The sequence below is a fragment of the Mytilus edulis genome, chromosome 11 (genome assembly GCF_963676685.1).
Source record: "Mytilus edulis chromosome 11, xbMytEdul2.2, whole genome shotgun sequence".
Taxonomy (NCBI): Eukaryota; Metazoa; Mollusca; class Bivalvia; order Mytilida; family Mytilidae; genus Mytilus; species Mytilus edulis.
In genome coordinates this window covers 20,486,082-20,499,703 of record NC_092354.1, presented here as the reverse complement: position 1 = coordinate 20,499,703, position 13,622 = coordinate 20,486,082, and the positions used below count along the sequence as shown (strand labels likewise).

The window sequence follows — 13,622 nt, the reverse complement described above, 5'->3', positions numbered from 1 at the left end:
TAAAACAAACAACAATATACAGAGAAGATAAATCAACTGAAGATGAAATTCATTTCTTTTTCTATTTTGAAAATTAACAGTCTTATGATGTGCCTTGGCCAAGTTGTGTGAGAAACACCAATAGGTCTCTACCTGAAACAACAATATAAAGATAGATTAGTTGAGGATTTTATTTCTTTTTACATTGTGAAATTAAGTATTTTGTTGTATCATCTAGATCTGGAACATGTAATATTGAAATACAAATAGGTTTCCACCTAAAACAAATGATCTTTACTCATAAATGATAGATTAATTGAAGATGAAGTTCATTTCTTTTTACAATGTGGAATTAGTAGTTTTAGTTTGTGTCTTTGTAATGTGAGAAACGCCAGTAGGTTTCCACCTGAAACAAACAACAATTTTAAAGAAGATAGATTAGTTGAAGATGAAATTAATTTCATTTGTATTGTGAAATAATGTGTAATATTGTAGCATCTTGAACATGTAATATTGAAATACAAATACAGTCGACTCTCGTTATCTCAAAGTCAGCCAGAACCAGAGAAATATTTCAAGATACACATAGTTCGACTCAAAAGAAAACCGGAAGTTTGACAGAACAAGGGACACAACTTTTGCTTAGCTTGGTAATGCTAAAATAAATCCGGGTGAATGTGGGAAGGGGATCGTTATTCTGGTATCAGATCGATGTATTTGTATGTCATGGTCTTTCATTATTATAATAACATTATTTTTACTTATTCAATTGTTTCAGTTACAATTTTTTCATATGGCTTTTATCCGAGAGAGTAATTCCCAATTAATAGTTTCGTTATTCAGGTCGTTTATAGTTGACAAAATTGTTTATTCTCGGATACAGAGATTTTAGAAAATTTAGATTTCTCTTCATTTTGTTTTATCTCACTCTTTCTTTTCAAAAGAAAATACAACAAGATTAAAGGCGCCGATTGAGTAGTTTTTATGTGATCATCAACGGAAGTCATAATCCTTACTTTATACACACCCAAGCTCATTAGTGTAAATCACAATTAATTGTTTTGTAAACATTTTTAAATACTTTTTCATTAAAATTAACAATGTATCACTAATTATTTATAAAAAATCTACAAAAGATAATCTTAGGTAAACACTCATGGAAATAGAATGCCATAAATCAATACAGTGGTCAATGACTGGAAATTTAATTACACATGTATTGTCAGATTAACTCTTCAATCCATTTAAATCCTGGAGGTCATGTTTTGACATATGTGTACATTAGTTTGAGATAAATAATGAATTTGAATGCTTTTGTTAACCTTGGGATCGTAAATTTAGTTCGACTCAACCGAAATTTCGACTCATCCAATTTCGACTCATCAGGAGTCAATTACATCTATTTATATAGAACAAAGTTCAGGACCACGTGAAAACTTCGACTCATCCGAATTTTTGAGTCAACCGAGTTCGAGACAACGAGAGTTAACTGTAGGTTTCCACCTAAAACAAATCATCTTTACTCATAAATGATAGATTAATTGAAGATGAAATTTATTTCTTTTTACATTGTTAAATTCAGTGTACTGTTGTTTCTTGGAAATGTAATGTGAGAACCACCAGTAGGTTTCCACCTAAAACAATCAACAATATAAAAAGAAGATAGATTAGTTGAAGATGAAATTCATTTCTTTTTGCATTGTGAAATAATGAGACAGGTTTTCAGTTTCAACAGGGTTCGACTTATTCACCATGTATCATCAGTACACCGGATATAAGTACTAACCAAGCGGGCATGATCGATTTTGACCTTACACGGTAACGAAAATCTTTGTTTTGCTTTATCAATATTCAATGTACATTTCTCAACATTTGAAATTCCTACTCCCAAATAATTTTCGCATCGATTTTTTCCTATTCATAAAACAACTTTGATATACTAGTAAGAACAATTAACTTGTACATGCGCAAATAGTTGTGAATCTCAACACCAACTTTCACTTTCGATACAGTTGTTGAGACATTTACATGTTTTATCTGAAAGAAACCTAATACAGGGCAAAAGTTATAGTTACCAATCATAAACCTACCTGTGATTACTCATTCCTTGAAACTTTTTGGGTAATAAACGAGTATGAAAGTAAAGTTTTTGTGTACGATGTACAACAACTTAACTATGCACCATACATAAGGATTTATGTGGTCAGCTAAACACCGTACACAATGCTTCTTTAGGGATAAAATATCGAAAAATAACATATGTATGAAAGATTTCAATGCCAATTATTGAAACAGCTATACTTATTATACACACACATTGACCTTCTATCAGAAAAAGAGTTGCAAGGAATATAGAATTATATCGGATGAGACGAGGGCCAACTTCTTTGACAAGTATTTGCACATGCTTTTACAATGTTTAAGTAGTCCCTCTTATTTTGGGGGAAAAATGAGACATCTCTAATCATCAACCTACGACCAAATCAGTTCTTAAAACAGCAATTATATTTAGATTGAAGTACAAAATTTGTCGTTACCGTGTAAGATCAAAATCGCTCATGCCCGCTTGGTTAGTACCTACACATGTATATTCGCTGTACGATGATACACGGTGTTATTATAAGGTTTTACTGAATATGCATACAATTTCTGCTGAACCAATGACAACAAGATTAACTGAACTGTTCAGAAATTAATGTGAACTTTTATTGTTGAAAATCCTTGACCACAGGCAAAACTGTGAAATCTAATTAAAATAATTGTAAAAAATATTGGAAGGAAAAAAATCTCTTATGAAATTTTATATTTCAAGTTTTTACTATTTAGTTCAAACTTGAAACTGTCACAGTCTTGGCAGCTAATATCAGCATTCCAATAATTTCTAAAATTACAGTAATTACCGCTGAATCAATTTTAACAGGGTTGTGAATTCTTAATTTACTAAACATAAAATTACCTCTGAATCAAACACAACCAAGAATCTAGCTAAAATATCATTCATGCCCTGGGCATAACCAATCTTTGGATGAAATGCTGCAAATGTGGCAAGCACTTCTCGTAATACTGTAAGGTTCGGATTTAATGGTCCCCTAAAAAGAAAAACATGTAAATTTATAGTCAAATGGACAATGGTCAAACTGTAAAGTAAAGAATCAATGTTCTCCAGAAAGAAATACATGTCAATTTATGGTTAAGTGGACAACAGTCAGACTGTGAAAAGTAAACATTCAATGTTCTCCAGAAAGAAGTTTAAAGTGTGGATTCGTTAATTTTTTGTTGATTAAGGAAAACTTGAACTTTCGTGAATATTTGCTTTCATGGTTTAACCAATCTCTGCATACAAAATCTTTAAAAAATTTGCAATTAGTTGAAAACTTGAATTAGTGTTTTTTTTTTTTTTCATTTCCTGCTTAAAATACTGGGCAATCTTGGTTTAATCATTTTGAGCTCTGCTACATTTTTCAATATAAACTGCTAAATATTTAATTGGTGTGTTTGAATTTCAGATTTATGTTTTTTTTGGTAAAGAAGATGCAAAGATAGTTATTCTGCTCATTTTAAAGACTGATGAATATTAGAACAATGGATAGACATATAGATAGATGAAAGGATTGAAAAGATAACTGCAATATTCTGCCAGTATGACCAACATCTTATGTGGGATGTAATATACTAAATTTATCAATAATTAAGTACATGGCAGGACAAGTCTTAAAGAAAATACTTGGTATCATTTGCATGATCTAAAGATGATACGAGATTTTTTTTTTTCATGCATATATGTATTTGAATTAAAGAACATATTCCAATGTTCCCCACAAGGACAATAACTTAAAACTCTTTTTTTTTGTTCTTGAAATTTTATAAATATCTAAACAGAAATAAAGGGGTTAGAGTAAATACAATGCACTCTCCAATATAATTAATATTTTCAAAGACATTATTAAGTCTTTTAAACACATTAGATTCAAACTGATTTTCAAAATTATGATTGTGAATATTAACCTATAATAATAGTTTCATCCAAATCCGGCAAGAATTATACACCTAACAACACCTAATGGACAGAGGGATACATATTTTTTTTACCCCAAACAACATGTCACCTGTTTAAAAAAAAGTCCATATTAAATAAATACTTACTTAAAAAATTCATGGTCCCTATCAGTTCGAGGAACATCTTTATCTATCACTCTCAAATGGCTCCACAGGTTCTTTACATTTATATTATGTCTGTTTACGAGAACCTAGTAAATACCAAATGACCAAAATAAAAATTAAAAAAATACTGATATATTTTTAAATAAATATATTTTTTTCAAATACTGTGTATTTATTATTATTTTATTGGATTAAGGAAAACTTCAATTTTTTGAAATACTAAGGCTTTTCTACCTCAGGCATAGATAACCTCAGCTGTATTTGGCAAAACTTTTAGGAATTTTGGTCCTCAATGCTCTTAAACTTCGTATTTTATTTGGGCTTTTTATAATTTTTTGGATTCGAGCGTCACTGATGAGTCTTTTGTAGACAAAACGTGCGTCTGGCGTATATACTAAATTTAGTCCTGGTTACTATGATGAGTTTATTTCAAGGTCTTTTGATTTCATGGTTTTGTCAAAATGTGTATACATTTCTATAGAAAATTTGTCATTTCTTGGCCTACATGGTTCCTAGGTATCTAAAAATTCCACCAAAATTGGTATCAAATGAATGATAATAAATTCACTGTACTGTGAATATTTTAGTAAGATCAACTCCTATATTGATTAATAAAATTCGCCAAAATGAGTATTTTTTTAACTATACCATCTTGCATGTACTTTACTAACCTGTGATTGAATTTTCATGAAATCAATTTTCTGTTTAAGTTCTGGGGAATTGATATTTAAATCAGGAAAACTTTTCGACATAGCTTTAAAATCTGGGTCAGCAGTCTTCATCTTTCCTGCCATGAGATTAAACTGTAGCGTTTCAAACTCAGATATTGGGTCATTAAACTCTCCGTCTGGACTTCTGATAGCCCTGTTTGTGGTGTCTATCTGGTACCTGGCAACTAACCCTTGTTCCAATAGTGATGCTAAAAAAGAAAGCAGACTTATCAAATGCAGTCATGGTTCTACACTAGCCATTATTTAGGGACCTTTATAGCTTAAAGTAAAGCAGATTTATCAGATGTTATATTATCCCTATATAGATATTTATGCTTTACTACTGGTTGGAAGAAGATCAAGTTAGTTAATGGATTGCAATATTTTTGTATTCAAATCAATCCTTGGGTCAGATACAATGACACTTAACATTGATGGGATACAGAACTTTTGATGCTATTTTTATACAGAGAGTATAATTACCTTGATGGTATTCATATAGAAAAAGTACAATTACATTGTAAGTAAATAGTTTATTAAAGTGTCACATATTGATTGACATAAATATAAGCAACATTATATAAATATATACACATAAAACAATCAATATCCAGCCATAAAAACGACTTATGAGACACTACATTACATTACATTGATGGTATTTTTATACAAAGATTATAATTACCTCAATTGGTTTTTTTTATAGAAAGAGTATAATTACCTGGTATTTTTATAGAAAGATTATAATTACCTCAATTGTCTTTTTATAGAAAGAGTATAATTACCTGGTATTTTTATACAAAAAGTACAAATACCTTGATGGTATTTTTTAAGGAAAGAGTATAATTTCCTCAATGTTATTTTTATACAGAGTTTTTCTTTTTACCCTGATGGTATTTTTTTTATATGTAGTGTATGATTATCTCAATGATATTTTTATACTCAGAGTATAATTACCTCCAGGTTTGGCATTTAACACCAGCATAGTTTTCCATCTTGATTTCTGTTCATGGTACTTCATCATATAATCTATCAATATATCCTCTCTTTCTCTGTAACAAACAAAAACAATAATGTGTCCATAGTACAACGATGCCCCTCTTGCACTATCATTTTTATGGTCAATGGACCCTGACATTGTGGTAAAAACTCTAATTTGGCATTAAAATTAGAAAGATCATATCATAGGGAACATGATACGTATGTGTATAAGTTTCAAGTTGATTAGACTTCATCAAACACTACCTCGACCAAAAACGTTAAACTGAAGCGAGATAGACAGACGAACAAACATGACAAACACATGGACGGACAAGACAAACAGACACACCAACATGACCAATGGAAAAAAATAATGACCCAACATGTATGTGGGACAAAAAAATGGATATATAAATTAAAATAGGATATGAAAAATTATAAGTTGAAGGACATCAGCATACATGCAAGTTTAATGAGTGTGCAATAAAAGATTTTATTTTATATAAATAAAAAAAAAAGTTCAATGAGTGTTATCACAAAAAATTTCACAAGAAATAAAACGTATGTGTCTGGGGACATGAATGCCCTCGCTTACACATCTGCACATGCTTTTCAAAGGAAATTGGGACCCTAATTGTAAGTCATTAACATTTCAGTATACATGTAACGTGTAATTGTTTATAGTTAAGGTGGTACCTAACACTATAGGGAGATAACTCTGTAAAGTCAGCTTAACGTTTTGATTATGTTGTGTTGTAAAGGGAATATAAAGCTTCTCAATGATAAACATTGGTGTTTGTCAAACATTATAACCAGTGTAATTTTCCTGACAAAACCGTTGGTTCAAATTTTTTGAAATTTTATATTTTTGTTAAAGGGTCAAAGTAAGTACTTTGACAAAATTTTATGAAAATTAAACTAGCCAAATTAATTTTAGTGCAAGTGTTGGGTACCACCTTAATTAAAAAAAAAAGCAACTGGCCTCTCACAGAAATAAAGTTTAAATACATATACATTGTATTAGGCTGGACTTGTTATTTTCTGATTTTGTTAATTTAAACGTGAATAGAGGTTTTGCAGCAAACTTCAACTCAATGATTTTATTTGAAATATATGCCACTGAATAACTTTGAATGTAATCATTGCAGCCTTTGGCTTTTTTTAGCTCTTTAATTTGGAAGAGTTCATAGGAGGATCAAAGGGGGCCCCCTTTCGTGAGAAAAAATTGCTTGATCACTGAAGCATGACTAGAGCGGCCCCCCCCTTAGGAAAAGTTCTGGATCTGCCACTGTAGTTGTTGTCTCTTTGACCCATTGCCAATTTCCATTATTAATTTTATGCTTACATTTGTTTCACGGATATGTTTATTTCTATAAAGATTGTATTTTACCTTGATGTTGACGAGCAAGGAAAAAATCCAAACAAGAAATGCCAGACTTTCTTTCTTATACTAGGTTCAACTCCACCTGTGAAAGAATAAAATCAATTAATTGTATAGCAACGAAATATTACCCACAGAATATAATGAAAGCTACAAATGAAATTTTCTACAACAATACAACATATATATAGTGTCATATAGAGTGATAAACAAATGTTTGACATGTTTGAACACCTTTTCAAGCTTTGCTATAGATGCAATAAAAAAGTTTTTAACCAAGTAAATATTTCATATACATAAACATGTATGACTATCATGACTATATATTGAGTTGTGAAATTTTTTTCTATTTAGGCATGTTCATGTGATGTAAGGTACATTAAAACATGAACATTTGTCCTTATGGAACACATGAGATTGACCCGTTTTTGGTGGAGCTTTGTGTTTCTCAATCTGTAGTTTTCTATATATTGTTTTGTGAACTGTTGTTTGTTGATTTTTATCCTTCTTAGTCATAGCGTTGACAATTTATTTTAGACTTATGAATTTGAATGTCCCTCTGGTAATTATCATGTTGATACAATGTATCTTTCACCACTCTTTTAAACCATACACCTTATCACTATTTAGTCCATTCCGGGAAAAACAGTCATTTATACAACTTCCTGTTTGGGTCACCGGCCAAAAAATGGAGGTCATCAGTAGTGAGCTGAGGGAGAAAAAACTTTAGAAAGTGATCATCAAGAAACTTTGATATAGTACATGTAGTATGATCCACTTTTTTCGAAATTAAAATTGAAGTCAAAAAATATTTTGTTTGAAGTATTTACAGTAGTTTAAACAGGTCTCATTAAAAAGTATCATACATGGTGAATTGTTTAATCAGGGTCCCAGATACAAAAATGTAGCTTCAACTGGATGAAAAAGTTGTGTAATTTTAGAACTTATACGGAATGGAATAAATAGCAATTAGGTGTATTTACTATAAAGCATAAATATCTAAAAAAAACCTACAATGCCCTATATCATTTGTATATTTGTACATGTAAAAACCCATAATGCACCACAATGTTCACATATAATTACCCATAAACACAGCTTTCCTCAGGGCATGCTCATCCACAATTCTTCCATCCTCGTCAAACATCTTTTCAAATTCCTCTTTACATAAAGGTTTTTCCCGTTTAAATGCTGGACTAAAAGTTCCACTCAATTGATTAGTTTCAATTGGTACTGTCTGCGAACAATCTAGATGTAACGTAGACTTTTTCTTATTATTTTTTACAGCCTCAGTATTACTATCACACAAATTTTGATGAAGATCAGCAGACGACAGATCGACTGCATTACACATATGTATTTTTGCATTGTCTTGAATTTGGTTTGATTGACTAGTATTTTGTTGTGAGCATTCATTTATTTGACTAGATTGAGTATTCTGACTCTGATTATTTGAAATTTCACTCTTGTGAATGTTACATGAATTTATACTTGTGCCATTTAAATTTTCAACACCTTGAAAACTGTTTTCAGATTGCAGGGGTCTAGATTGGTCCAACACTCTGCCTGAGTGGGAGCCATCTATCTGACCTGTGTCCTGAATGCAGTTGCCTCCCTTTAGAATAGTCCTGTCTTTACAAATTGCAGAGTTATCTCCACTTTGAACAAATACCTGTTTGTCTTGACATTTTTGTCGTTCTGACTTGCAAGAAGCACAGGTTATGTTATCATGATTATCATTAAAGCTTTCACTTATTATTTTGAAATGGTTAAAATTGTCAAACCCCTCTTCTTTAATATTGTTTCCTACACTACTGCATGCCCCTTCTTGGCATAAATCTGCATGCTTTGAAATAGGATCAATACAAGATATGCTTTCCTTATTAACAGTAAAATCCTTCACAACCTTTCCAGTTTGACCTTTGACCTGACCCTTGTCGTGCTGTGTTTGCCCTTTTGCTGAATTGACAGACGTCTTTATTTGTCTTTTTTTAAATTCTTTATTAGTTTCATCAACTACAAATTTTGAGAGGTCTATATTCTTCCCACATAAGTCTAAAGCTGAATGAAAAACCTGAAGGTCAGGTCGATTTTCATCTATGATGGCGCCATCTTCTTGGGGTTCGGAAGCAATGTCAGGCATGACATACTCCCCTGTTTCCTCCAAAGCATCAACAAATTCAAACGATTCTTCATCATCGCTAGATAATCTATAAAAAAAAATTGAGATCCAGTCCAAAATTACATTTTTTAATATATATGATTGGTGGGCAGTGTCGTCAAGTAATTTTCTTTCTATCATTTTCATTCTTGCTTCTAAATTCGCCACCAATCATATCTTATATTTATGCAGTCACCGGGTGCGAGAATTTCTCGTTGCATTGAAGACCTGTTGGTGACCTTCTGCTGTTGTCAGCTCTATGGTCAGATTGTTGTCTCTTTGGCACATTCCCCATTTCCATTCTCAATTTTACTGTTGTAAATAGTTATAAATATAACATTTTAATTTGTCATTTTTTATATTTATAATTGTACCTGTGGTACATAGACAATTGTTTTGTGATTTGGTTTAATTGTTTTAATATTTTATTGTATAGATTTCAAGATTAAATTCAAATGAATCATTTTACATCATCAGATCGTGATCATACTATTGAAGGATATCTGTTATCCCAAATATTTATAGATAATTACATAGATATAAGAAGATGTGGTATGAATGCCAATGAGACAACTCTCCATCCAAGTAACAATTTATTAAAGTAAACCAATTTAGGTCAAAGTATGGTTTTATTGTTTTCTTTTTTTAATATTTGTATTGTTTTGTACACTTTTTAGGCGTTTATTATGTATATATAAAATTGAGAATGGAAATGGGGAATGTGACAAAGAGACAACAACCCGACCATAGAACAGACAACAGCAGAAGGTCTGCAATGCAGGGAGAAATCCGCACCCGAAGGCTTCCTTCAGCTGGCCCCTAAACATGCTAAACAAATATATATATACTAGTTCAGTGATAATGAACGCCATACTAAACTCCAAATTGTAAACAAGAAACAAAAATTAAAAATGATACAAGACTAACATAGGCCAGAGGCTCCTGACTTGGGACAGGCGCAAAAATGTGGCTACTTTATATTATTTAATGGTTTCAACTTTTAAAAAAAAGAGGTAAGTTTTTGTCTTTCCGCAAAAGTGACTAAAGGTTTCAAAATCCTAGCTGAAACCCTGATTATTATATCATAACTAGGCTATTATAAGAGGATTTAAGTTTACCCTATACTGTGAAATTACTTTTTTTGTGGGGAACCAATTTTCATGGTTTCGTAGATAAATTTAAGTGCCCAACGAAATAAAACCAATGTCCAAATCAGAAAATGAAAAGATCCCCATTTAGGTTTAACTACTGTTATGATCTAGAGAATGTATTTGAATATCTGAGAATACTATAATAGTAGTAACAGGGGAAACACACTATGAACTGCAACTGTAGGCAGGATTGAAAATCTAAACTGTGCACCTTTTGATCTTTAAATTCTCTTAAGGCCACACCAAATTAATTAATAGTTCTTTGAGATTTTACCCAAAAAAAATGGGGCGAGCGAGCGAAATTTAAATTTATATTTTTAAATTCTTCGCCTCAAATTTTGAAGAAATATGGAGCGAGCGATATTTTTTTTCTCTCAATTTTTATATCTTTTACCTAAAAGAAGCAACTGAATTTTCAACTCACTTAATTGAAAGGGGACATAATTTGATATAATTAAATTATCTCCCTTTTTATATGTATTTCAACTTTCTGCATTCTTTTTCATTTTGTTTTGTTGTTTGTATAATTAACACTGCACAAATATACACTTTTGAACATATTTTTTTATGCATGAACTTTATATGGCTATCTGCTTTTAATATGCATTGCTTTCATCTGTAGTATATGCACCTTCTGATCCTTAGACACCCTCTGTAGTATGCTAGCTAGCTTCTGTAACATAACTGCATGGTGTGTGTTTTGTGTTTATGCATATGGATCACTAACCAGTCAATCCAAGCACAGTGGAAACTGGGGGTTCTAGCTAGTGCTACTTTACAATTAAATATCAGATCAATGTTTGAGGCCCAATCAATGATATCAGAGTAAAGTCTTTGTGGCCCAGTGAGCTGTTTCCCAGACAAGGGGACAGGTTTATCAGTCATGTGTAACTCATTTTGTGAGCTCATGAGTACCGAAAATGCATTAATTCTACTTGGTTTTGAATTTGATGCATCTTTAGTAGCAGTAGATCCATCATCAATTGTGAAGTGCACCTATTTAAAGTTTAGGTCATTACATATTGACCATACCATATTTTCGTCAGATATTTCGATACTAGAATCATCGAAACTGTTCGACTTACTTATTTGTATGGTTTTAATATTAATAATCTCACTTTATGCATCGCTACATCGTTCAATGGCTTCTTGATATAGTTCCCTGAATGTCCGACATTTTTTTTGTGTTGCCGTATTTTTTAATATGTATGCCTTGTTGTTATTTTTGTCTGAATGTTTCACCACAGAAACAATCAGCACGTTTTCCATCTTTGCAACTTTTTTGATCAGAATGAAAAATATGCTTGACAAATGACAAACACTGCATATTTTCAAACGCTTCATTGATAAAGATTTTTTTTAATACCGGAATCGAGTTATTTTTTGGTTTTGGCAGGTGAGGTGCGGGAAATTTATTTTTATTTTTTTATTTTAATTTCGGCAAATTAGGTGCAGGTTTTCCAAAGAACTACTAATTAATTTGGTGTGGCCTAAACAAATAATTTTGATCGATGAAAGTCAGATTTCTGGTAGTGATATGCTATGATAAAGTGTTCATTTAATATCCTAATAATTCTCGTACATATGGGAAATAATAATTTTATGGTGGGCATGCTTTTGATAAGAATTATTTTACAATTCATGATACGTTTATAGCATTTGTTTACATGTATGTAACGTCAGGGTACCCAAATTGCACCTATTTTGACAGTTTTTTAACCTACGTTTATTTATACTTCATACAAAAGTTTTCATTATATGTTTATTTTGTAGATGTATCAATATTCATTATATGGTTTCACCAATTTAATTTAGAATCCATATGGAATCATAGAAAAATTGGTCTAAACTGACCTCCAAACCATCAATGATTCTGAAATGAGGAGTACCCAAATTGCATCCATGCTTAAATTCGCATCGTCAAAAGTATAATAACAGAGCTTTTGTTTATTTTTTTGAAATATTTTGAATAATTGGATATCAGTCCATGCTTACTCTTCATTTTTTAAGAAAAGGATACTTGTAACATATTGTATTTGCTCATTTGAAAAAGATGACGTTTTGATGACGTCGCATGGTGACGTTTCAGTAGATTTTGCTTTTTCAGTAAACACTTCATCTGTTGATAAATACTATGAACGATTTGTGCATATCTAAATATTTTTACCTATGTTGAACGATGTGCATAGTATCAAATTATAAAAATACAAATTGTTTAGTCTCTAGGAAGTCTTGTAAGATTTCCGCTGCTATTTTCGCTAAAAAGGTGCAATTTGGGTACTCAGTGCAATTTGGGTACCGTTACGTTAACTGTTTTCTTTTGATGACATGTTTATGGCCTAATTAATACCTTTGATGGTCTTTAATCTGTTGATCACACTATCTAGGGTTAGTGTAATCACTAATCAAATTGGGGTGAGTGTCTCTTAACCCTGGTCAAACAGGTACCAGGGAGAACATGAATCAGTGCAAAGGGACCAGGATCCCCCCCTCTTTTTGAATAAACATTGAAAAAAATTACAGGTTAATTTTGCAGTACAAAAAATTCAAATGTTAAATAATCCTTAGATGCATGTCCCTTTATCTGCTGGTCCCATTTATATAAAGAACCCAAACAGCATTGTAAGTCCAGATAGTCAAATCCAGCAAAACTAAAGACATGGGAATCTCCAAAATTTAAATAAGCCTGATCAGGAAGTAATTAATTAAATAAATTGATGTAACATGGATGGGGTAACATTTAATTTGCTTATTTTCTTTACACTTTATACAGAAATAAGGGTATAGGTCATATCTTATTACAACACACACACAAATCACGGACAAAAATAAAAGGTAAAAAATGTAAACAAAAATCAGCTGACTTCACCTGAGCACTACAGGTATCTGCAAATTAATTTAGGGTTTTCCTTTCAATTCAAAAGTTATCAAATAAATTAAGAATACATGACTTGAATATATTATATAGTGTTTGTCTTTTCTAATTGTTTAAAAGATGCGCAATTTAGTAATAAACTTTCTCATAAAAAAATGTCATCTGCACCTTCTATCCATGTCAGTTCTGCAGTAAATGTTGTCTGGTTTTCTTTTCCCTTTTT

General features: G+C 31.4%; 1 protein-coding gene across 2 annotated transcripts in view; it reads right to left on the bottom strand.

The window, feature by feature from the left end:
* LOC139494667 (uncharacterized) overlaps positions 1-13,597 on the bottom strand; it is a 38,912-nt gene extending 25,315 nt beyond the window's left edge. Inside the window, exons 1-7 of one of the 2 annotated variants that reach the window (XM_071282830.1) lie at positions 13,568-13,597; positions 8,299-9,422; positions 7,222-7,297; positions 5,808-5,902; positions 4,812-5,059; positions 4,123-4,226; positions 2,936-3,068 (exon numbers count right to left, since the gene is read on the bottom strand). In XM_071282830.1, coding sequence (XP_071138931.1) covers positions 2,936-3,068; positions 4,123-4,226; positions 4,812-5,059; positions 5,808-5,902; positions 7,222-7,297; positions 8,299-9,422; positions 13,568-13,578 — 1,791 coding nt within the window. In that variant the 5' untranslated portion in view covers positions 13,579-13,597. The remainder of the gene's footprint in view (positions 1-2,935; positions 3,069-4,122; positions 4,227-4,811; positions 5,060-5,807; positions 5,903-7,221; positions 7,298-8,298; positions 9,423-13,567) is intronic. The other variant, XM_071282831.1, reaches the window with a different exon arrangement.
* Between the last annotated feature and the right edge of the window lie 25 nt (positions 13,598-13,622).